This window comes from Astyanax mexicanus, chromosome 14, assembly GCF_023375975.1.
Source record: "Astyanax mexicanus isolate ESR-SI-001 chromosome 14, AstMex3_surface, whole genome shotgun sequence".
NCBI classification, from domain to species: domain Eukaryota; kingdom Metazoa; phylum Chordata; class Actinopteri; order Characiformes; family Acestrorhamphidae; genus Astyanax; species Astyanax mexicanus.
This window is the reverse complement of record NC_064421.1, coordinates 47,702,391-47,728,411: the sequence shown is the minus strand read 5'-3', so window position 1 is coordinate 47,728,411 and position 26,021 is coordinate 47,702,391. Positions and strand designations below refer to the sequence as shown.

Here is a 26,021-nt window from a genome sequence, read left to right as displayed (position 1 = left end):
GTGTCTGCTCATTTACCAATAACCATTAACACAACAGTGAAACCGATACTTACAGTAAGATTACTCAGAGAAAATTAAGATTATTCATTAAAATTAAGAGAGTGTGCTGGAGTACCAATTAAAACGCTTAAAAAAAAAATTGTGCTCAAAATCATCAGATTAACACAAAATAAAGCTTAGCTTAATAAATAATAGGTTAATAAGAGCTATACACCACAACCCCACACAACTACAGTACTAAAAACCTGCTTCTTCAGTTATCATAATCATAATCTAATGATATTATATGAATATTTTTCGTTAGTGCTTATACCATGGAGATGTATATATGTTAAAGTAGAGATGATAAAGATAAAATTAGTCTAGAAAATGTAGACATTCTTGCTTTAAACCTAATTAAAAATACATTAAAGTAATTATATAACGAGCCGTTTGATTAATTGACCAATCAAAATTAATAATCGTTAGATTAATCAATAACAATTATAATTGTTAGGTGCAACCCTAAAATTTATGTATATTAAATAAAATCGAGGTAAATGAATTACAGCATAAAGATATAGGTCTACACTCATTATCTGCCAGATATTATAATTATTATTATTCATTACTACCTTCTATTAGTATTCAGGTTGTGCTCATAGGTTGTAATTACAATATTATCTCTTATTAGGACTTTATTAGGAATCATATTACTCTATATTTTCTCATTCATGTCCATAATATAATCAATCAATTATGTGGCAGCAGTGAAGAGTATAGAAGAATACACACATACACTCCAGCAGCTTCAGGAAATTCAGTTCAGATCATTAGACTGGTGCATTAAAGGAGAAACATCCAGTAAACGGACGGAAATGTCCTGTTAATGGGAGAAATTAAGAGAGAATGGTGAGATGGGATGACTAAAAGGCTACAGGAACTCGATACAGTCGCCCAAACCCAAACCACTCTGTACAGTTATAGTGAGCTGGAAACCATCTGAGAATTATTCTTTTGGTCAATTTCTTTTGAGGCATGAAACACTACTAATACAACAGGAGATATTAATACATTATTGATCTAAAATAATACTGTATAGTAGAAAAGATACTATATAACCAGAGAATGTCGGGGAAATTGGACCATAAAAATGACACAAGTTGAGCCAAGCAGTTATTGTAATAATAAAATACATTTACTGGAAAAGACAAAGACATACATAAAGTATTAGGACATATATTTTACAAGAAAAATACAGAGTATAGAAAGATAAGAACATGCTCTGGCTCTCACCTCCCTTAGAACCATCTTTATATCCCTTTCTGCACGGGACAGAACATTCTACAACAATGATATCATCTCCCTATTTCTGCTTAACCATACAAAAGGTGAGCAAAAGTTAGAAAAGAGGAAGTGAAACAAACATAAGAAATATGTCTGGGACCTCAAGCTCCAGTGTACTTGGGTTCTGCAGCAGGACAATGACCCAAAGCACACAAACCTCTAAAATTCTCCTCTGAATTACTTAAAAAAATAAATAAATGAGGACAGAAACACACGATAAGGAGGGACTACCTTGGAGAAAATTTTTGAAATGTTTGCCTATTTGTCCTTTATACTGCAAGGAAAATGCAATAGAGGAAACTGTTGAACTGATTTCTCCTCATCCATCTTTACCAGCAGCTTTATTATCAGTCAGATTTATCAGTTCATCTGCTTAGCTGTGATGAGTAAATGCTGATTTTTAAAGGTGAGGTAATAAAAAAGAGAGGTGGTTTCTATGAACTATGGAGGCACCATAGAGGAAGATCACAGCGCGCCGCCTCCTGATATATTCCTGAAGAAAATAAAGCAGGACGTGAGGATGTTGTTTGAAAGGGCCGCTGCTGCCTGGCGTTCAGGGAGTCTTCATTTGGGATTAGTCTCTTATTAATCTTGAATCATCCCTGCCTCCCTCAGGCCTGTTGCTCTGGAAATGCCTCCCCGCACCTCCTGAACAGAGCGTCCCCTTCTGCTACTCTTTTAATTACGTTTTCCAGCAGGCTCTCTCTGGGGCAGCCGCGCTCCTCTCAGGGGACCCTCTGTGTTCCACAGCAAGGGCCCGGGGTCATATGACAGGGAGCATGCTGGGTAAGACAGAAGGTGTCACTTTGATCTTCAAAGTGTCTCAATTTGGTCTCTGTGCACTGTGATTGTGCACTCACTGTACAATACACATAATAGAGAGAGTGGTGCACAAACCAGTGGGTACAATAAAGCACAGGGACTTTTAATATAGCTAATATATGAGTTTTTTTCCACTGTAAACAACAATATGTAACATGCTGTATCAATATCCTGGTCCTTACGTGAGGTAAACACGACCTGCACTACTTTATTTAAAAGGAGGGGTTTAACATTCAGGCCTTTTTCTGTTCTTCTGTTTGCCATGTTTATTTAAACCACTATTTATAGGCCTAATATCCAGTAATTACTCTTAAGACTTACCAAGTTTATTAAGAATTACTAAGTATGCACTGTAATTATTCAATAATTGCATGTGTTTTGTGCAGTGTTTGAGTTTATGAGTGGGAAGAAAGCACATAATGGCCTATCTTTATTATTATTATTATGATTATTATTTTTATTAATAATATGATATTTACATTTGGTTTACATCAATAAATGTCTTTAATGTCTCTAATTATCTTTAGCACTGGTGATGCTTGTTATGTGAATAAATCTACATTTTTACTCTGTTCTTTTTCTTTTTAGAAATTTGTGCTGATGCAGCATTAGCGAGTAGCATCACAGCGCTAACGCTCGGAGGATAGCACAGTGACTCGGTTCTGATACATTAGCTCACAGACGCAGCCTTGTGCTGACCCACATCACCCTAGGAGTGATGAGGGGAAAAGAGAGAGCGCCATCTACTGTACCCACCCAGAGAGAGCAAGGACAACTGTGCTGTCTCAGGACTCCAGCCGCTGATGGCAAGCTGCATGATGAAAGTGCACTTTAGAACACTTTTGGAGACACAGACGGATCAGAGTGAGCACATTATTCTTCTCCTGTTGTGTTTCTGTTTACAGCACATTGTTTAATGCAGTGCAGTGGTGGTGCAAACTAAAGATAAGTCGACACTGAAAAAACTGAAAATTCAACAGATTTTTATAATCAACATTGTTTATATTGATTATATTGACTAATCCTTGCAGCTCTAGACTTTTATTTGCTCCATATAATTATTTACACCATCTCCCTCCATATAAACCCTCAGTAGATCTGTTTATAGATGGTGGAGGATGAAATGTGCAGGTAGGCCTCTGTTCCTCCGAACTCTCGGCTTTTTTAAACGTCTCCTGGAGGTTAGCGCTGCAGCATGTGCTAAAATGGCTCCCAACTCTCCTGACGCATAGCGCATTAAAAAAGCTGCACCTGGGTCCTGCTCCGACACCGTGGACCTACACACACACACACACACACACACATACACACACACACACACACACAGAAAGAACACAGAGCACAGAGCTGCCCCAGTACTTCAGAAAACGTCTCATGCCATCATTACTGCCAGTGGTATGGATTAGATTTGGGTACGAGAATTAGCCACAAGGTTGTGGCTAATTTGTATGCTAACTAGGAATGTTCTAAGAAAGCTCCAGGCCATCACACTACCACCACCATGTTTTACGTTCAGTATGATGTTTTTTTCTGTAATTATGTGTAAGTTTTACGTCAGATGTAATCGGACACACACCTTACAAAACCGGGTTGTGTTGTTTTTTGGTCAGCAGTGATTTTTTATCTTGGAATTCTCCCATGGAGACCTCCTTGTGATCTCCTGGATGAGTTCTTCATGCCCTTTTGAAGTAATTTTGTTCGGTCGGCTGGTCACTCCTGGGAAGGTTCACCAGTGTTCCATTTGTGATTTCTCCATTAGTGAATAATAGTGAATCGCTGTGGTTCTCTGGAGTCCCAAAGCTTTAGAAATAACCTTTTCCAGACTGATAGATGATCAATGACTTTTTCAGATATTTTCGGGGGAATAATGTGCTACTTTTTGAGATATTTTACAGGTTTTATTTAAGTGATTTCTTGATTCTACTGGTCTGGTGGTAATCAGGGCTGGTTGTGGTTAGTAGTGAAATTGAAGTTTGTTTGATAACCTGAACAATGTAAGTATGACAAAAATGCAAAAATCAAAGAGTCTGTTCGGGGTTAATGCTTTTTCATGCCACTGTATATGGTTAAAGCAGAGTCAGCACTAAAAGGTGCGGGGGTGATGGAGGACAAGGACCACGGTTGGAAACCACTTTCACAGTTAGTTCATTCATCAACAGATCATTAGGCTCAATGTGAACAGAAGGGTAATGAGAATGAGTCTTCTTCATCAGCAACAACACGGTCCACTGGGACATCTCTCTACCTCTCCATCTCTCTTTCTCTCTCCACCTCGGTACATCACTTCACACACTAGCACATCATCACATCAGAATCTTACTGTATATCGTCGCTGTCCTATGAAAAACACTTATCTCCATTTTTGTCGATTTTTAGTTTACTACATAATTTGAACATACAAACTGTTCCTTACACTGTGCCAAAATTTCTTGATGAACGGACCAATAGAAACTCTTCAAAATGACCTGAAATAAGCTCTTTTTACATTGACTTCCATTGAAAGTTGACAAGGTTTTTTCTCTCTCCCGTAAAGTTGCTGTTTTGGAGATAAGTGTTTTTCATTGGACAGCGACAATATGCTTTTGGCCTACATTCCTGGGCAATGCTAACACTGAAGCTACAGAGTTGAGCAGGAAAACTCTGCACACTGAAATAAAGCATAGTAGCATTTTTCCCATCATATTAAGATTTTTTTTATGAACTTTTTTAAAATATATTTTATATTTTTTATACTTGTGAAAATATATATAAATAAATATAATGACTCGTCTGCAATAAACAGACAAATTACAAATATGTTTCATTTTTATTTCTTAATGTATTAATTCATTTATTATTCTTTTTAGCCTGTTTTTAAGTGCATTAGAGGCAAAAAAATAGAATTTTTATATTTTTTAATCACTGGAACATAAGTCAGGTCTGAAAGGGTTAAAACAAGCAGCGGTGACTATACTTACTGTTTACTCATCATGAGAGCAAAGTAAATAGTGCAGACTCAGGGATGTTTTAACTAAAAGTTTGCTCTTAATTTAGACACACACACACACACACACACACACACACACACATATACTACCTTCTTTTTTCATCATATTTTATACACATTCACATTATGCTCTCTGGTCCTCACACTGACTGTCTCTCTCACTTTCTTTCTGTATCTCATGATTCAAATCTATTCTCTCTTTCTAAATATATTGGTTAAACGAAACCAAAATACTGTGTGAAACATTTAGGTGCTCTTATCTCTGCTTCTGTTAACTTGTATTTTAAAGATGATAACTCTGAGCTCTTGCTGTTTCTTTCTTTGCTTGATCCTGTTGAGTGCCAGTTTCAGCATAATGTTTTTGATGCACTGCAAAAAAAAAAAAATCCAACGGAAACAACTAGAAAAATATATGTTAATTAAGAAATATATGCTTATTTTAGGCAAACAAATCTGCAAATTGGGTAAGCAATTTTTTTTAGTAAGATTTCTTAATAAAAAAGCAATTGCAAAGACTAAATCAAGCGAAAATCACAGATTTATTGCCTTACATTTGGACACAAGAATCAAAATAACTTGATTACTAGCTTTTTGGCTTATTTTGAGTTCAAATTAGTTAAAATAAGGTGAAAATTCTAAGTAAGACTAATTAAGATCTAAAATTCTAACACGTACACAATGCTTAGTAAGACAAAAAGTATTATCAGATAAAAAAATAGATTTATTGCCTTAAAACTAGACAATTTCACTTAGTAAGATTTAGATTTTTGCAGTGTGGTCTTGAACTGTGAAAACTGTATCTACCCCTTACCCTTTTATATACATACTGTATCTCTTTTACTATAATACACACATATACAGTATTTCTCTCTCTTTCTCCCCTATATTCTCTCGCTCTTTTCTTTCTTTCTGTGTGTACAGAGCACAGTGGTGTGTGATGAAGCGAGCTGGAAATAGAGCAGTAGCTGGATGGGCTGGATTGTGTAATGCACTTCTGCTCCTGTGTTTAACTTTACAGCGCTAAATCGATAACCCACCCAGCACTGCGGAGAGAGAGAGAGAGAGTGGAACAAGAGGGAGAGAAAGAGAGAGAGAGAGGGAGAGAGAGAGAGAGAGTGGAACAAGAGGGAGAGAAAGAGTGAAAAATGGCTAGAAATGACTCAGAAGATGAACGAGCACTCAACACCACATCCTGATAGAGGCCCATAAACACTGCTCTCCATTACCACACACACACACACACACAAAACACACACATACGCACAAAACACACACACACACCGGGCCTACAGATTTGAGGGGGATGACCAAGAGATCCAGCAATAAATCACTGTTCCAATAAATGTATCTGTTCTGATCACAAGAGCTTACACTGACTGAACACTGTGGTCCAATCCCATTTAACCCCTGACCCCTACCAATCAGCCCTACCCCTCTGTAGTGCACGTTCACCAGTTCACGACTAGGGGTATTTATTTCCTGATACTGGATGGAATAGAAGAATAGAGTGAAGCATTAAGGCTACATGAAAATTTGATTTTTGCCAGATTCCAGAAGATAGGAAGATATTCACAAATGTTGATCCAGAATTTTCTTCTTTAAAAATGATGCTTTATCCATTGCATTATATTAGTTTACTGTAGTTTAAGTGTACTATTGTTCTTTTGTTCATAACAAGCATTAAAAAATCACTACTGGTCTAGTACATTTTAAGCTAATTCCAGTTCCAATTCCGGTGCAGCAGTCACATTCTGTCAGTTGAGGCTGATGCATGATTTAAGGAGGAATGAGAAAATTTGAACAGAAAGAAGATGAAGAAAAGGAAAATAGATAATTGTAACTATTTACTGCAGCTCCTTATCACTAAAGAATTAGACTCTCAAAAACAAAAAAATTGGATTCTGTCGTTTTTTCTTTACTTTCTCTACCATACACATCTAAACACAAAGACAATTACACTGAACACACTCCCATACTCTATCAGCCAACGTTTTTAAAAGAATTTACACTAAGATGCTGCAGGAAAAGTGAAATGGGGTAAACAGCCCAGTCTGTAGCCCATGGCTACTCATGTGAATATACTTTTTTTAGATACGCTTTCTCTGCATTTCCTTAAAATGTAAGCAATTAAATTTTTTTAAGCAATATGCTTTAAATTAAATGTTATGTTGATAGAAAATATTCAGCTCTGGAAAAAAATAAGAGAGCACTTCAGTTTCTGAATCAGTTTCTCAGATTTTGCTATTTATAGGTTTATGTTTGAGTAAAATGAACATTGTTGTTTTATTCTATAAACTACAGACATTTCTTTTTTGTTTTTATTTTTTGCTAAACTGGAAATTACTATTTTCAAATTCTATGGCTTTTCCAGGTTTTTCATGACTGTATGAACCCTGTATGTACTTTTCGATGTTCAGTATACTTTTAAAAAAGATACTTAAATGCACTTTTCTTTTAGAATGGTGGTTTTAACTCACTTTTCCTTGTTTTACACTGCTTTTAGTGAGGATCTGTGGATCATGTCGTGTTTAGAACTTCAGCAGGGGTTGATCTGAGTTCTAATCGCAGTGCTCCACACTGATTATATAACATTATATAACCAAAAAACAGCGTTTTCTCACTGTACGCAGCTGCCCACTGTGTTTTCATCCAGCTTCTCTACTCATCAGCAGCTTCTTTCACTCACACGACCTCAAATACCACGATTCCTTTATCCACCAACATCTACTGAGACTTAAGCAACATGTTTACTGTTCACTGCCTGGCTTTCTTAGTTCTTCTCCGGTGTGAAATGGACTTTTGTTGTAATAAAACATGATAAAATGTACTTACCTTTGTTTAATAGCTCACCTCCGCTCTCCTACAGCTTTCTGAGATCCAGTAATTTTGTGCTTTTTACCCTGCATTCTGTACAATGCCCGTATTGGGGCATATTTTGCCTCGATAAATCGCTTTTTACACTGTTATTCAGACTCAAAGTAGCTCCACACCTCCTTGCTAGAATCTGGAGAGCGCTGACATTTAAAACGAGGCATTAATAACTTAAAAAGTGCACAAGAAGCTTATTAAAAACACTGTTTACATCCCATAATGGGATGTAGCTTCAGCTTCGGGCACATAGCTAGCAGGAGGCAGGCTATAAGGAGTCTATGTATATATATGTCTATGTTATTATCAGTACAGTGATGGCGGCGCTTGAGCTGAAGCTAGTAGCGTTATAGGATGTAAACAGTGGTGTTTAATAAGCTTCTTCTGCACTTTTTAAATTATTAATGCCTTGTTTTAAATATCAGGGCTCTCCAGATTCTAGCAAGGAGGTGTGGAGCTACTTTGAGCTGGATAACGGTGTAAAAAGATTGTAAAATGTAAAATATGCCCCAATACGGCTGTTGTACAGTTCTGGGTAAAAAGCACAAAATTACTGTATCTCAGAAAGCTGCAGGAGAGCGGAGGTGGGCTTTTTAACAAAGGTAAGTACTCTTTATCATGTTTTACTACAAAAAAAGTCAATTTTACACCTTAAAGTTCTCTAAAGTTACACCGTAAAGTTTTCTAATAAACCACCCAAAAAAGACAATAAATAGACTTCTAATACTTTGTGTTTGTTTATTTCTTACAAGGGCGTTTATTAGCCATTTCGTAGATTAGATATATACATGTATTTATATTTATACATATATATTTATATACGTACTCAGAATACAGTATTCTCGTAAAAAGGTTTGTATCTATGCAGAAAGTCCAGAGCGTGCGCCCCTAATCGTATTTATATATTTATATATTTATATGTACATCAGCAAATACACATCTGCATTTACATTGGCGCGAATTATCTCTGCACATACCTGAGCGGAACTGAACGCAGGCTCCTCTGATATAGGCCTCCTGATTAATTAGTACGGCTTTAGGGACACAGACCCTCCTCCTCCTCCTCTTCCTTTCACATTTTCTCTTTTCTTTTCATTTAAAAAATACAATAAAATTAAATAAAAATGAGGGCTGTGTCCTAAATTATTTAAAAAAAAAAAGCTAAAAATATAAAATAAACTACTAATAATAATAAAAAACAGTAGTTCATTAGGTTCAGCCTGCATTCCATACTAGATGCGCTTCTCTCTCTGCAACTCTGCGAGAGGATAAGAGGCTAATAATGCTTATTAAGTAAGAATAACGCAAGCACACTGATTGATGCAAGTGGAGAGAGATTAATGCTTCAGACGGGCCCACATGCTCTCGTTCTCCCAGTTCTCCCAGTGCTCCCAGTGGCGGCCAGTGCAGTCTGTCTGTGTGATCGATTAAGGCAAACCCAGTAAAAAAGAGAGGAAGTTACATTCTTCATTGGATTTATAGTACAAATCTAGAGGGAAGAGGGAAGAGAATCAAGGTGTGACGTCTATTGGGATCCAATTAGTTAATTTCCATTGTGGTGTCCAAGGTAGTGTCCAATCAGTGTCCAGTTGTATTCCACTGGTGTCCAGTTGGTATCCATTGGTGCCCATGGGTAGCCCAACTGGGAATAAGAACATTTTGTTCATGGTTTCCACAAGGGGGCCATCATATAGGATGATAAATAGGATGATGTCAGCAATGAATGGGACCAGCAGGGGTTAAACCAGCATGGGCTATACATGCCATGCCAGATTATACGGCCCAATCTCATTTCTCAAACCCCTTGGTCCTACCACTTCCCCCTACCCCCAGTGGTAGAGCTGTATGACCCTTCAATTGATCATAGAAACCCACAAATTTGAGCATGTTCCTATTTTCCTTCGTAAACATTATGATAACCACTATATCACCATAACTGAACGTGTATTTTCAATGTTTTATTGCAATTTTCTTTAAAACAATCACTAGTAGTTCACTTCATTAGCTAGCTAATTTAGTAACTTTGCTGTTCCACCTTAAATAATGCAATAGGCAATGGCAGAGGCTGTAGAATTTAAAGATTTAAGGTGGAACAAATAAAAGCTAATAAAAGGTAATTTCAGCTCCTTATCACAGATGAATTAAGACATAGACAATGATAAAAGCCCTAAAGTGAACTAGGTAACCAGCAGCAGCTAGGTTGTTAAACTTGCGGGCTCCAAAAATAATTACGGTTTTGTACTTATATAAGAGTATAAAGCTTTTTATAAAGCTCTTTCTTTCAGTGAAAGTCTATTTTTGTACCCATGTTTTTTTTGTACCAGTAAAGATTATAAAGAATATGAGCATTATCATCAACTAAATATGTGTCAAGAACTTGATGTTCCAAAATTGTGTGGCTTTCAAATGAAAAACATATAATTAAAATATATTTTGTTTATTAGCACAGTGATACAGAATACCGAGTGTACCTTTTGGTTGAATAAATGGTACAAATCTGTACTTCCTGTACTATGAATGGAACACATCTGATTAATATTAACTTTGTGGGTGAAATTATGAAAAGTATACCTTTCAGTACAAGAAAGTACTTATATCATACCTCTGTTTTTTTTAGTGTGTATATCTGTAACCAGCGTATATTCGCTTGAAAACAAGGGGTAGGGGTACAAAAGAGAAATGGGATTGAACCTTTAAGTTGAGTAGCAACGATCCCAATGGACCCGCTTTGGGAAACACACCAACAAACTAGCTAGCTACATCATACTGTACCTACTCAATAAACCCATGTACATCTGGAACCCACCTAGAACCAAACTGAAACCAACCTGGAACCCACTGGAACCTTCCTAGTCCACTTAGTTTCGTGAGTTAGCGTGAAAGCCCCACATGTGAGAGCCCCACACGCTAGCTATTGATGATGATGATAGCTGATAATCTTGATAATCTGCTTGATAAGCTTTGTCCACTGATGTCCATTGGGGGGGTCAATCAAACGGTTCAATTGAAATAGTTCAACATTGGTTACTAGCAGAGTCCATAATGTTCTCAACCATAGTGCGTCTAAATGAACAGTGTCCACTGGTGTCCATTGGGTCGTCCAAAACGGTGTGTCCAGTCCACCGGTGCTGTCATAAAAAGGTGTCTAGCATTATCCATCATCATCCATCACAAACTTGATGTATGATGGATCCAACTGGTGTCTCTGATGATGGGAGTCAGTCTGATGAACACCAAACCAACCAAAGCCAACCAAACTCCATTCCAGGCTCAGATTACTCCACCACCACCGCCGCTGCTGCTGTTGTTGCTGGTGTTGTTGGCCGCGACATCCTGCACGATGATCGACGCGATTGATGTGGCGTTCAGGCTGCTGTCGCTCGTGCCGTTCGCCTCGTGCGCCCACGGGATCGTGCTGTTGGGAAGAGTGGTGTTGGCGCCGGTGGCGTTCCCCGGCGGGGGCGCGGTGGTGCCGGGGTGCGCCGGGGACGTTGCGGCCGCGGGTTTCCAGATCAGGCTGTAGTAGACGGCCAGGATGATGGCGGCCAGCGACACGGACAGCACGTAGGCGAAGACGGTGGCCAGCCTCACCCACTTCTTGTTGGTCTTCGCGGCCATCTTGGCTTTCTTGTCCCCGGTGTAGGTGGCCGGCTTGCCCCGGTCAGCGCCCGGAGCCAAGTCCCGCTCGCGCATGTTGCCCCGCTTCTTGGCGCGGTTCTCCACCACCCCGTCCGTCTTGACTGCTTTGGATGGGCTTCAGTGGAGGTGGAGGTTTAGATTGATGATGATGATGATGGTGACAGTGATGCTGATGATGCTGAGGATACGATTATGATGCTGCTGCTGCTGCTGATGAAGAAGAAGAAGAAAAAGAAGACGAGTATGATAGTAGTGGTGATGACAGTGATGAAGAAGATGAAGATGAGCAGGGGGATTCAGAAGAGGAAGATTCTTCCTACAAGGGCCTTCTTCGCATGTTCTCGTCCATCTCGCGCGCTTCAGAGATCCGTCAGGGCCGTGAAGAAGCCCCCCGCACCACATCTGGCAGGGGTCGCATCCAGCAGAAACAGCAGAAGCATCACCAGCAGCATCCAGATGTTCTTCTGCTCCTCCAGAAGAAGAAGAATAGATATAAAAAAGAAGAATCAAAGAGATCCAGACAGAAGCGCGTCCGCAGGATAACGCATTAACGCATTAGAAGAAGATGCGCGCTGGGGAAGAGCGCGCGACCAGCCTCTCTCTCGCGCTCGCTCTCGCTGTCTTTCTCTTGTCTATGTCCCTTGCTCGCGCGAGGGCGCACAAGCACACATACATATACAGAAGCGCTCGCTCTCGCGCACACGCATACACACACACACACTGCTGTGTTGGAGAGATAGAGAGAAAGAGAGAGAGAGAGAGATAGAGAGAGAGAGAGGTAAAAAATAATACAGCAGAGGAGGGAGGGGGCGGGATTCAGGCCGAGGGGCTTTTAAAGGGGCACCGCATCCAGCCATCCAGCCAATAGGATTTAAGAGATGGAGAGAGGATGGGATGGATGTGGTGGTGATGCTGCTTCTGATTAAACGTGATTAAACGGTTTGTTTGACTGTAGACAGTACCCGGATTGGGTTCATCAGTGGTGATAGCTGGGGTGAGGAGGTCAAATCACAAACCAGCACCACGGACAGTAACCCCACCACCAATATTAATTTGAGATTTGATTTTTATTTTATTTGTCAGAATGTGCATCACTAGTGATGCCCCAACACTAGTAGAGGGAAGACTAGCACATGCCTCTTCCAAAACTAGCAAGCTGATTGGCTGTTTCTCCTGAAAGGCAAGACCTTTTCCTTGAACTGGCACCATGATTGGCGTTAAGAGATTTTTCATTTAGACAGCGGTCAGTGTAAATATATATATATATCCAAACCTATGTGGTGTTCACTTTTTAGACAGAATTCATACATTCCTTTGACCAATGAGATAATATGTTCTGTTTTAAACAGAAAATACTCATTTAGTGATGTTGTTCTTGGAGATTTATATATTTAAATATTTAACTAATAAATTATATGTGGGCCTGATCATAAAAATAATGTAAATGTCTTAAAAGTTAATATTTGTTACATTTTTAAAGGTATCCTTCTGCTAAAATCCACTTTACTTTCAAAAATAGATGCATGATCTTCTGTATAAACCCCCTCTCCATTTCTGAAATGGTATGATGAATAATGGATCACTCTTAAATATGTCATGAATATTTTATAGTGTTTGTATTTAACTGTAACCACATAATGTACAAGAAGCAGGATAGATTTTTCATGTTTCTTTAATGATGTGCAAACACAGTGTGTTCAGTTTTCTGCACAGGAAGTGTTTGAAGCATCTGTTCAATGGTTTTCTGCCAAATAGAAGACCATTTATATTCCTACTAAAATAACTGTCTTTTCCAGTATTAGATTTCTCATAATGTTACTGAACTGCCACTCATTTTCTCGATTTAACAAGAAAGACTTAATTCCCAGAATGCACTCCACCAGACTTCCATGACTCCCCTGCTGATCACGTGATGCTATGGTGATGCTACGCTTCCATTTTGATACTGACCCTGCCTGTCTCTGACTACCCTGTAAGCCTTTCATCTGTGTTAATAAATAGTTTGACTGCATGATATCTGCGTAGTTCAAGAGTCCAGAACAGGCAGACTGACAGCTTCAGGACTGACAATATTAAAAGTACAAGTACAAGGTTCTTGTTGGAAACAGTACGTAAAACTGGTTAATATGATGTTGCCACACTCTAAAAAACAGAGGTACGATATGAGTACTTTTTTGTACTCAGAGGTACACTCTTCATAATTGTACCCTCAATGGTACAATATTGGTCTTTACAGGGTCAGATTTGTTCCCTTTGAAGTACAAAGTCATTTCTAACAGCAATAAGTACAGATTTGTACCATTTAACTAGACAAAAGGTACATTCAGTATTCTGTATCACTGTACTAATAAAATATATATATTTTAATTGCACATTTTTCATTTGAAAGCCAGACAATTTTGGATCATCAAGTTCTTGACACATATTTAGTTGATGATAATGTTTACAATCTTTATAATCTTTACTGGCACAAAAATATGGGTACAAAAAAGGACTTTTACTGAAAGGTACTTTTTTGTACCTTAAAATAAGGTACAGCCCCAGCGACAAGCTTTGTACTCTTTTAGGTACAAATCTGTACTTACTTTTCTTAGAGTGCATGCTAATAATGCTTATATTAATTATTTAAACACAATATACCAATACAATACCAAGAAAAAGTGTGTGAATGAATGAATGAATGAATAAATGGCGCACATCTAACCTCAGACAGTGGGTGGCAGAGTGATCTCAGGTGAAAAACTCAGCACTCAACAGATCTGCTCTGTTACAGTAGATCTGTAGACTGTATCTCGATCCAGAGCATCAATATATAGCATTAAAAGTCTGTTTGGTATCTAGGTAATCTAAACCATTTTTTTTAAATAAGCATTAATTCATCATTTATTCATTTATTGTCATTTATTTATGTCATTTTAATGTTAAATTTAAGTGTATAGTTTTATCTTTTTGTAACAAAATCGCCCAAGTATCTGTATGTACAGGTAAAGTGTGTAAAATTAGATAATTAGATTATTTTATTTTATAGTCTTTGTGTAATTATAGAAATACAAAGTGTTCCTATTGGCTCAGTGGAGCTGAAACGTTGGGAAATTAGTGTAGAAACAAGGAGGTGGTATTTCTTTTAGGGCTGATAAATATATTTATTTTTTAAAATATACATCTGTAGATAAACATATTGATTGACTATAAATTGTGATTATAATAAATGGGTGTAATTTAGCTTCGGCTGTCTGTGAGGTTAGGAGTTTGCTAACACCTGACCTTGAGATTTTCATATGTTTTTGTTGGACTAGCTGTGATTTGACTATTACCCAAACTACTCGGGGAGAGATGTCTGTGATGAAGCCACTGAAATCTGTACTCTGCTTCAGATTAATGACTAATTAGCTCAGGTTATGTTGTGGGAATGAGTTATCTGAACAGTAAAAATACAGGCCACCATATTCCAGGTCTAAACTGAACACTATGATAAAGCTAAGGCTTTTTCTTTTGGGTCTTTGTTCACTAGAATTCATTTTTTTGTTAATGTTCATGAGCAGTTTATAGAACCTCAAGCGAGTTTACACAAAATAACAAAATGTAGCTATCTAGCACTCCTTGCTAATATAAGCTTTTTTTTTTTTTATTAATTTAACTTAATTTTTTTTCCCATTTTCTCCCTAATTTAGCACAGCCAATTACCCAATCCACTCACTAGGTCTACCCTTATTACTAGTGATGCCCCAGGAGGGTAAAGACTAGCACACACCTCCTCAGATACATGTGAAGTCAGACTCCACCTCTTTTCGAGCTGCCGCTGATGATGTAGCATTGCCGAGTAGCATCACACCGCTAACACTAAGAGGAAAGCAGTGCAGCGAATCGGTTCTGATACATCAGCTCACAGACGCCCTGTGCTGAAGACATCACCCTAGGAGTGATGAGGGGGAAAAGAGAGAGCGCCATCTACTGTACCCACCCGGAGGGAGCAGGATAAATTGTGCTCCCTCTGAGCGCCGGCAGCTTGATGAGATATATAAACCAATAAACCAATTAATCAGAAACGTTTTTATTAAATTTTTAAAGCAAAAATTCGGTTTAACTGCTGCTGTGCATATACAGTACAGTTTGGAGACACATCAATGTCATATTTTGTGTTTTTTCGTTATTAAAATTTTATGAACTTTAAAATGTTCTCTTTTCTCAATTCCTCAACAAATAAAAAATAATAAAAAAGAAATATTCCCATCAATAAGGTCTGAAATGATCTGTGTGTGATACTCGTTTAAATTCTTCACATTTGTTACAGCTCTGAAAAAATCAAGAGAGCTCTTCATATTCCAGAGGTTTTGAGTGGTTTCTTTTTTTTTCAGAGCTGTAGATGCCCAATGATTTGCAGTGGTTATATAATAATAAAACATGGTTAAAACCCTCAGAAACGCTCCAGAAACTCATTTCTCCTCAATAATGGTTGGGTCCTCCCTCAGTTCACTCATTTGCAATGCATATGAAAGGCAAGGTGGTTTTGGTGGAGTCGCCTCCACCGCTGTCAGTGTGTGAGTGTGTGTGTGTGTGTTCTCCTGATCCCTGGTCTCCACACACTGAGCTGAGCAGGCCAAGATGATCAGGAAGCGCTACTTTCTGAAAGAGCCTGAGGTTAAAGACTATTTAATCAAAGGAGAGAGATTCACCAAATGGAAAGAGGTGAGTGCTCCAGCTGCCCTTAATCACATATTCCTGATAATCAGATATTCCTGATAATCAGATATTCCTGATAATCAGATATTCCTGACAGGTTTCTGCAGGTCAGCTCACTCTCAGGATGCTGCTGCAGCAAATAGTGAACAAACCAGGTGCTGAAGTGATTGACTTGTATAAAGGAACCAAATTAAATAAATATGAATGAGAATAATCAGTAAACTGGATGTTAATAGAAAGCAGCACCCTCAGAAAAATGGTTCCTCGAGATTTCTTTAGTAGAGGCTCTGGTTCTATTTTAAACCATGGAAACTGTATTAATACACTTTTAAAGTACAACCAAAATGTTTTCACTATTAATTCCTTTTCAGTACCTTTTTAAAAAATATCAACCCAGTTCAGGCATTTAACCCATTACTGTCCTTATCAAGAAAAAACTATATATTTTTGTATTGTTTATGTATTTGGTTTGTTAATAATTAACCCCTATGAGCCGAGACCCTTTTCTGAATATTTATTCCAAATACACAATTAAATCTAAAAAAATCAGTGAGCAGCTCATTCATGTAACATGTGACTGTAAATATTTTAGGGTTAAAATTCTGATGTAATGTAGATGACACAATAATATTTTTATTTTATTTTGATTTTTGATTCAAAATCAGGTCAGAGACAGTTCTATAGAATGTAAAATATTAAATTGGAAAAAATTAAGATTTTGCTATTTATAGGTTTATGTTTGAGTAAAATGAACATTGTTGTTTTATTCTATAAACTACAGACAACATTTCTCCCAAATTACAAATAAAAACATTCTCATTTAGAGCAGTTTTTATGCATCTTGGCATCATGTTCTCCTCCACCAGTCTTACACACTGCTTTTGGATAACTTTATGCTGCTTTACTCCTGGTGCAAAAATTCAAGCAGTTCAGTTTGGTGGTTTGATGGTTTGTGATCATCCATCTTCCTCTTGATTATATTCCAGAGGTTTTTAATTTGGGAAAATCAAAGAAACTCAATGTTTATGAGTGGTCTCTTATTTTTTTCCAGAGCTGTAAATATAACACATAAGTGATGTACTGTATACTGAACGTCCTGAAAGCATCACAGGACAGTGTAAAATTGTGTAATCATGTGATCTTATCTGTACCCTCAAAAATGCAACACAAAAATGAACAGAGTGTGTGTTGCTCTCTGTCAGGACTCCTCCCGCACGTCACACGTCACCATGAAGATGGACCCAAAAGGATTCTACCTGTTCTGGATCAATCAGAGCAAAGTAAGCAGTTCTATATTCAATGATGAGATCATTATCACTTGAAACACAAGTTTATTTTTTCCCATATCCTGTCTTTGTCCGTTTCCTTTCTTTTTCTCTGTAATTCCCTGTTTTCTTTATTTTGCTCTGTCTCTCTCAATTCAATTCAATTCAATTCAATTCAATTCAATTCAATGTAGCTTAAGAAATGTGAGTTACAGTGTTGCCAAAGCATTATAACAATTAACAACAGACACAGTAAGAACATTTATAACAGAAATAATCATTATGATTATTATAATAATTATATATAATATTGTTAAACATTTGGGATTAAATCTTTAAGTCTGTTAATAAAAAAAAATGTTTTTTTTTATTTGTCACTCTGAATAAGAAGCTGGATCCCTCTTCTCTCTCTCTCTTGCTTCTCTCTCTCTCTCTCCTCTCTTTCACTCCCTTCTCTCTCTCACTCTTTCTTTTCCTTCTCTCTCTTCCTTGTCTCTCTCTCATTTCTCTCTCTCTCTCACTTCTCTCTCTATCTCTCACTTCACTCTCTCTCTCCCTCACTTCTTCACTCCTGCTTTATTACATCTCTTCCCCATTTTTTCTCTCACACCCTTTCATTATTATATTTACTTCAGTTTCTCTCCTCCCTCTTCCTCTCTCCTTCTTTTATCACTTGTTCTTGTTTTCTCTTCTTGTTTTTGACTCTTGTTGTTCTCTTTTGCTAATTTCTCTTCAGTTCTTTCCCTCTTGATCAAATCACACAGATTTGCTGTGTATAAAGTGATGCGCATCGTTTCTGCTGCAGCACTTTAATGATTTTAAATAATCCAGATCATTTGGGAACATTGATAATTTAATCATCTGAGAATAAACAAGTGTCTGCCCAGAAGCATGTGATGAAATAGTTTTTTACAGGATCACTTAGATTTGATTTAGACTGCATTTGATACGCTGTGTTATGTTGGTCTAGACTGATCTGGGGTCATTATGGTGAGTTTTGTTCTCTTTTTATTACAGGAACTGGAAATCCTGGACGTTGCGAACATTAGAGACACGAGGACAGGGAAATACGCCAAACTGCCCAAAGTAAATAACATATATTCATACTCATCTCATTTTATGTATATTTATGAGAATTAATAATTAATTTTGTTTAGTATGTGCCTGAAAATAAGAGTCTTGCTTGTGGTATATCTGCACCAATTGGTGTGGCTGTTTAGGTAAATTTCTGACGTATTTCAATGGCAAACACCAGTGCACCACTGACTGAATATAACCTAGGCAGATGTCAACCGTCAGGCGCTCATTGCTATCTTGGCAGTGAATTGTCCACACAGGTGCATTCCCAATGTCCATCTGCCAAAGTCTCTTAAAGGGATTGAAAATTAAGTGCTGATTGGTTTATTTCACATTATGCCCAAAATGTGATACACCCATGAGTAAGTCTTTTGCGCGTTTGAGCCATTTGCATATTTGTAAGCTAATCGTTTTGCAGCATTTTCTATTGGTCTATTCATTGTTAATAAAATTGCACACAAAATAAATTACAACTGCCAGGTAGACATTATATAAAACAATAAAAAAGTCTTATAGACTTATAAGGTTTTTGTGTGACAGTGACAATGTGATCTCTGCTTCAAATTGAAGAACAATTTGTATATATTTGCCTGCCAAACACTGTCCTTCAGAAGAGCAATACTGTGATCTAAAGCCATGATCACATTACACTCGCATGCACACACACACACTCTCTCTCACACACACATGTATTGATCAGATCCTCCACTACAGGAAGACTAATTGACTTAGACATCACAATTTCTCCCCTGAGAACCTCTGAGGAGAGTCAGTGTGTGCAGAGAGCAGAAGTGCTGCCTTTACTCTGCAGTAAAGAACAGTAGATATAGTACTGTAATACTGATCACAGATCAGTCAGAGCTTCTTTATTATACAGAAAAAGCTGAGTGTGTGAAACAAATACATTTTCTTAATTGGAAATCTCCGTTTGAGACTACACACACACACACACACACACACACTTTCTTGCACACTCACAAACAGCTGGTCGTCTCTTGTGTTGTTTAAAATTTGCATTGAGCTGGATTTGCTTGCTGGGCTCGGCTTAAAATCACAGATGTCCTTTGTATGGAAAGTAGAGGCGAGGCCGTCCAGAGTTTAAACACCTGTAACCCTGAGCGAGTATGTGTGTGTGTGTGAAAGAGAGGGAGAGAGAGAAATGGCTGAAATAAAAAAAAAGATGCAGAGCTTTCAGACCTCAAATAATGCAAAGAAAGCAAGTTCATATTCATAAAGTTTTAAGAGTTCAGAAATAATCAATATTTGGTGGAATAACCCTGGTTTTAATCACAGTTTTCATTTGTCTTAGCATGTTCTCCTCCACCAGTCTTACACACTGCTTTTGGATAACTTTATGCTGCTTTACTCCTGGTGCAAAAATTCAAGCAGTTCAACTTTCTCTTGATTATATTCCAGAGGTTTTCAATTTGGTAAAATCAATGACATTTTTAAATGGTCTCTTATATTATATTTTCCATAGCTGTACATTTATAAATTGACATGGGTCTTCTAAATAATGTTTCCTGTGAAAAAGTATAATTGTTTTGGAATCATAAGAATAAGAGTATCAGTAATGTCAGCATACCAACAAGAAGGACCAACTACATCCAACAGGATTAACTGTGGACGCTGTAAGAGGAAGCTGTCTGAAAGGGATGTTCGGGTGCTAACCCGGATTGTATCCAAAAAACATAAAACCACGGCTGATCAAATCACGCAGAATTCAATGTGCACCTCAACTCTCCTGTTTCCACCAGAACTGTCCGTCACCACAATCAATTATTGTGCTCTAAAACCAGGTGTTTCAGTTTCATTGTACAACCCCTGTAAATCAATTTAAATTTACACACAACACTTATTTTAGACTACTACCATCGTTGGTCTTTTTTCATGTAATAAAATGAAAAGCATTGATTTTACATTCATGGTTTATTTATGTGCCTGTTTTTTTTTTCTGTACACAGCAACCAAAAGTGCGTAATGTGTTCAACATGGACTTTCCTGACAGTAATCATTTAGCTAAAGCTTTCACCATCGTTTCCGGCCTCGACATGGTCAATCTCACCTACCACAACTTCTTTGCTGCCAAAGATAAAGTGGTTCAGGTAAGACCAGAGATCCAGATCCAGAGATCTTCCCTCATTATACTGCATTTTAATATTACCTACAGAGTCTGGCGCTATATATATGTATATATAGACAATATAAAATAATTTCAAAACCATGTATCTCATGGCCATTGCTTATTGACTATTATAGATCTATAAATAGATGTTATAATATTTTATTTGCACATAACAAACAGTGCACAGCTATACTGCACAGGGCTAGACAGTGATGAAATTAAACTGTAAAAATAAAGTTGTATTAATCAGATCTCGGTGCATAAAATAATGTAGAAAAGCACATGTTGTTTATATTGTGCCCTCTAGTGGCTGAAACAGTAAACAGACAGAGATTGCACACATAGTGATGTAATAATGTTCCTACTTTCTAGGAACATTGTTAGGATTTTTCTAGGAATTTTTAGGAATGTACTAACTTTCTGAGAGCTAGAGCTCCAGGCTTTGTGTTTTTAAAGTGTAATTTACTGTGTTTCTCCTGATTCACCTGAGTCAATTCATCAGATAGTTAACAAGTTATTTCAGACTGTCAGCGGTGTGTGTGTTAACACAGGAAAACCACTAAAATGTGCAGACTAGGATTTACAAACACTGCTCTAATTCTAAGACCAGATAAGCATTATTTAGAGGTTACATGCTTTGTAGACTCTGTGTCCTCATTATGGCATATTACATTTGTTTACTTACAGTATAATGCTTCCCTGCACTAAGATATGTATATATATTTTTAAACGTTGCCCCTTTAGCCTCATCTAATGGTCACATAACAACATTACATTTATTGATTTAAAATATGATGGCAGGAAACCCAGTCAGAAGTTTCTACAGCCAGTCCAGACCGAAACCTGGGCCTAGTAAAAAAATCATCTAATTTTATATTTAAATCTAGTTTATTTATGATTTTTAGAGAAAAACAGCTGTGCTTTCCTCTGTGTGTTTTATGCAGAACTGGGCTGATGACATCCTGGCCATCGCCTACAATGCTCAAAGAGCCAACGTCTGCAGACAGATCTTTTTGGACAAGCTGTAAGAGAGCAAACAGACATTTTTTATTATGATAAGAAGTAGAAAGTCGTCACATGTAATAATTTGTTTAGAAAATTATTTATTATTGTATTATTTTACAACATTCACATACAGCTCTGGAAAAAATGAAGATAGCACTTCAGTTTATGAATTACTTTCTCTGATTTTGCTATTTATAGGTTTATGTTTGATTAAAATGAACATTGTTATTTTATTCTATAAACTACAGGCAACATTTCTCCCAAATTACAAATAAAAATATTGTCATTTAGAGCATTTATTTACAGAAAATGAGAAATGGCTGAAATAACAAAAAAGATGCAGAGCTTTCAGACCTCAAATAATGCAAAGAAAACAAGTTCATATCCATAAAGTTTTAAGAGTTCAGAAATAATCAATATTTGGTGGAATAATCCTGATGGTTTTTAATCACAGTTTTTAATTTTATGCATCTTGGCATCATGTTCTCCTCCACCAGTCTTACACACTGCTTTTGGATAACTTTATGCTGCTTTACTCCTGGTGCAAAAAATCAAGCAGTTCAGTTTGGTGGTTTGATGGTTTGTGATCATCCATCTTCCTCTTGATTATATTCCAGAGGTTTTTAATTTGATAAAATCAAAGAAACTCATGATTTTTAAATGGTCTCTATTTTTTTCCAGAGCTGTATATAATAAAGGTATTTTATCTTGTCTGTTTAAACTCTGTTTGGTGCAGGTATGTTCGGCTCTCGCTGCACACCCATAAAGATGGAAAGATCCCGGTTAAACTGTAAGCAAGACTTTATTTTAAGTTTCCCATGTTGAAATATAAAAGCCCTAGAGAGCAATTATTCATACCTTTGATTATAATTTCCTTTGTTGTTCCATAACAATTACTTTATTATGTTGCAGATTATTATGACACAACACACATTTTATATATTAGAAAAAATATATAGTTGAATTCTCTACGCACTAGTTCTTTTTTCAGTTCTTCAAAAACATAAAAATATATGTTTTTGCTTTTGCAAAATGATAAAACACACATTATTTGGCCAAAACTATGTGACACATTACCATTAACAATAACAATTTAACAGTTTTTACACAGCACACAGAGAAAACCATTTAACATCATTATTAAAATAATTTATATTATCGTGTTGTTTATAATATATTAAGATCTTTTTATTCCAAAGATCTCAAATTATATCTGTATCTTTGGGAAAATGTTTGTTATGTCATAAAAATGTTTTAAATAACCAGAGAGCTCAAAAACCCCGAAACATTTTATATATACATTTATTATTTGTATTAAATTACAACAATTATATATTCAAACACATGTATTTTATATTGGGATGCATGTTAAATTAGTGTTTATACTGTGCAGACTTCTATATATCTTACATGTCTGTGTTTTGTAGTATCTATAAGATGTTTCCAGCAGATAAGAAAAGGGTGGAGAGTGCGCTGGCGGCTGCACACCTCCCCAAGGGAAAGGTGAGATATTAGTGTATGAGTGTTGTTGTTGTGTTGTTTTCTATGTTTATTTTACATTAATTTACATTAAAAGCATTTAGTTAACATCCTTATCAAGAGCAACTTACTAAAAAGTGCTGCATTATTATTTCCTTCCAAAAAACCCTTAGCTAGTTTGTAAAAAATGGAATCAAAAAGACCATGTTTAGATGCTGATAAATACAAAAGTCAGATTCCTGGAAGATATGTGCTAATTTAGGAACGCTGCTCAGACACCCAGTGAAATTAGAGGCAAAGTTATAGAAATATATAAAGTAGGAAAAGAACATATAAAGTGCATCATACTAGTGCATCTCAAAAAATTGGAATATCATTGAAAAGTTGCTTTATTTTAGTAATTCAGTTGAAAATGTGAAACTCATATATTATATAGATGTATTAAACACACAGTGATCTATTTTAAGCGTTTATTTATTTTATTGTTGATGATTATGTCTTACAGCCAATAGAAAAACTATTGGTACATTTAGCAGTGTGGGCAGTGTGCCAAATCCTGCTGGAAAATGAAATCTGCATCTCCATAAAAGTTGTCAGTAGCAGAGGGCAGCATGAAGTGCTGTAAGATTTTGCAGAAAAACATCTACCTCTATCTAACTTTTATGGAGATGTGGATTTCATTCTCCAGCAGGAATTGGCACACTTCCCACACTACTAAAAATACCAATTGGTCTTATATAATATTCACATTTTCTGAGACACTGAATTTTTGGGTTTTCATTGGCTGTAAGCTTCATAATCATCAACAATAAAATAAATAAACACTTAAAATAAATCACTCTGTGTTTAATACATCTATATAATATATGTGTCTCACATTTTAAACTGAATTACTGAAATAAAGTAATTTTTCAATGATTATTTTTTTGAGATGCACTAGTACACATAGCATCAAAGCAAGAAGCAAAGAAGCCAACAATCACTTTAAAAGAGCTGTGGAGATTATTGGCTTAGACTGGAGTGAGGGTGCACAAGTCAATTTTAATATCAGAATTTCTGTGTAATTTACTGACAAAAAAATATAAAATGTAATTCTTAATTTAAAAATACTTTAAGAGCATATTGGTTTGCAGCTATTTAAAGCATGATTTGTAATTCATGCAAGTTTGATGTATTTTAATTGCTACTATGTAGTAATAATAATAAGTTTGTTGTATTTTATAAGTGTTTTGTGTCGTTTTAGTTTGATCACATGAAGCCTGATGTTTTCACTGAAGCTTCGTTCAAGACCTTCCTGATAAACCTGTGCCCACGCCCAGAGATCTATGAAATCTTCACCTCCTAGTGAGTCTTTCTCCTCTACACTTATTTTTTTTTCTTCTTACTGTTTTTTTTGCACTATAATCTGCACTTAAAATCCTTTAATTTCCCCCAAAATCATCAGAGCTCCTTATAATCCGGTGCTCCTTATGTAAGAATTCTATCAGTCAGGTATTAAGGATCAGTAAAGACACTCTGAACACTGAAGTACAGAGTTATACAGGAGTTTCAGTTTAGTTCTCCAGCACCGAGACTGGAGCAGCATTAGCATTAGCTGCTAACCATGCTAAGTGCTTGCTCTTTCACCATTCATAGTTAAGTATTATCGGACTGTACTCTGCTGCTAACCCTAGCTAGCACTGCTGGAGCAGTATTAGCACCACCCGCTAACCACACTAAGCGCTAACTCTTTCGCCGTTCAGAGGGAAGTATTATTGGCCTGTAGTTTGTGCATTTATCATGTTAAAACAAGCTATGAGGGACGAACCACTTGCTAATGTCACCCCGCCTACCAGAACACTCAGTTTCTCAGCCGGTTAGCCACTAACCACGGCTAGTGCTAGTAGTTAACTTCTAAGGCTAATGCTGCTGCACCCATCCTTAGTGGAAATCTGGAAATCTAAGCTTACTGTACCCAAATAAACAGCTCGTTTCATGTTATTGTTTTGTTTACTTAGCTTAGCTTAGCTTTACAGGTCTCGTCCCCTAGCTGCAAGACCTACTCAATTAAAAGGAAAACATGGGGACACCCCTGTTCCTTACTAGAGTTGCCTAAAATGCGCCTTACAATCCGGTGCGCCTTTAGTAATTTGTTTCATGTTACATTATTCCTGATGCCATTTGCACACAAGCCTCTGATATCCATTTCACTGTATAATGAGATGATGACTATAATGGACTTCAGTAATGGAGAAATAACCACAGGATTAAAGGAACAGCATGAGAATTTAGAAAACAGGAGAAGTTTGAAATATTGTTAATTTTTTTCAGATTTCAGAATGTTTATCACAAACCTTAATCAAATATATTGATAAATGACCTTATTTTTAAGAAAAATGCTACTGTCACATATGAACAAATGAAACTAAATATATTAATATTCTGTTAATCTGCTTTATTTTATTATTATTTTAGTGACTGTTTAAAACTTGTGGGTTTATTTTAATGTTGTAATTCTCAGCTCGACTAAACCCTACATGACGAAGGAGAATTTCACCAAGTTCCTGCATGAGAAGCAGCGAGACTCTCGGCTGAACGATGAGCTTTACCCTCCTCTGAGATCTGAGCAGGTGAAAGCTCTGATAGAGAAGTACGAGACTTCCTCCAACGCTAACCGCAGTGAGTCCTGATACACATCTCACTCTTCTACACACCTTTAGACACTTTAATACAGTTTTAGATTTCACGGTACAGTTTTATTCCGATGTAA

The 26,021-nt window shown here is 36.8% G+C and overlaps 2 protein-coding genes across 2 annotated transcripts in view; one reads left to right on the top strand and one right to left on the bottom strand.

Annotated features, from left to right (window-relative positions):
• Nucleotides 1-8,730: 8,730 nt before the first annotated feature.
• Nucleotides 8,731-12,391, bottom strand: LOC107197737 (putative transmembrane protein INAFM2). Its single transcript, XM_015606965.3, has one exon. The coding sequence runs from the start codon at nucleotides 11,693-11,695 to the stop codon at nucleotides 11,273-11,275; it is 423 nt and encodes a 140-aa protein (XP_015462451.1). The 5' UTR covers nucleotides 11,696-12,391; the 3' UTR covers nucleotides 8,731-11,272.
• Nucleotides 12,392-16,203: 3,812 nt separating this feature from the next.
• The window catches only part of plcb2 (phospholipase C, beta 2), a 35,121-nt gene continuing 25,303 nt past the window's right edge, over nucleotides 16,204-26,021 (top strand). Inside the window, exons 1-9 of the mRNA XM_049463530.1 lie at nucleotides 16,204-16,327; nucleotides 17,524-17,601; nucleotides 18,604-18,672; nucleotides 20,628-20,768; nucleotides 21,733-21,812; nucleotides 22,530-22,583; nucleotides 23,221-23,296; nucleotides 24,516-24,616; nucleotides 25,773-25,930. Coding sequence (XP_049319487.1) covers nucleotides 16,244-16,327; nucleotides 17,524-17,601; nucleotides 18,604-18,672; nucleotides 20,628-20,768; nucleotides 21,733-21,812; nucleotides 22,530-22,583; nucleotides 23,221-23,296; nucleotides 24,516-24,616; nucleotides 25,773-25,930 — 841 coding nt within the window. The 5' untranslated portion in view covers nucleotides 16,204-16,243. The remainder of the gene's footprint in view (nucleotides 16,328-17,523; nucleotides 17,602-18,603; nucleotides 18,673-20,627; nucleotides 20,769-21,732; nucleotides 21,813-22,529; nucleotides 22,584-23,220; nucleotides 23,297-24,515; nucleotides 24,617-25,772; nucleotides 25,931-26,021) is intronic.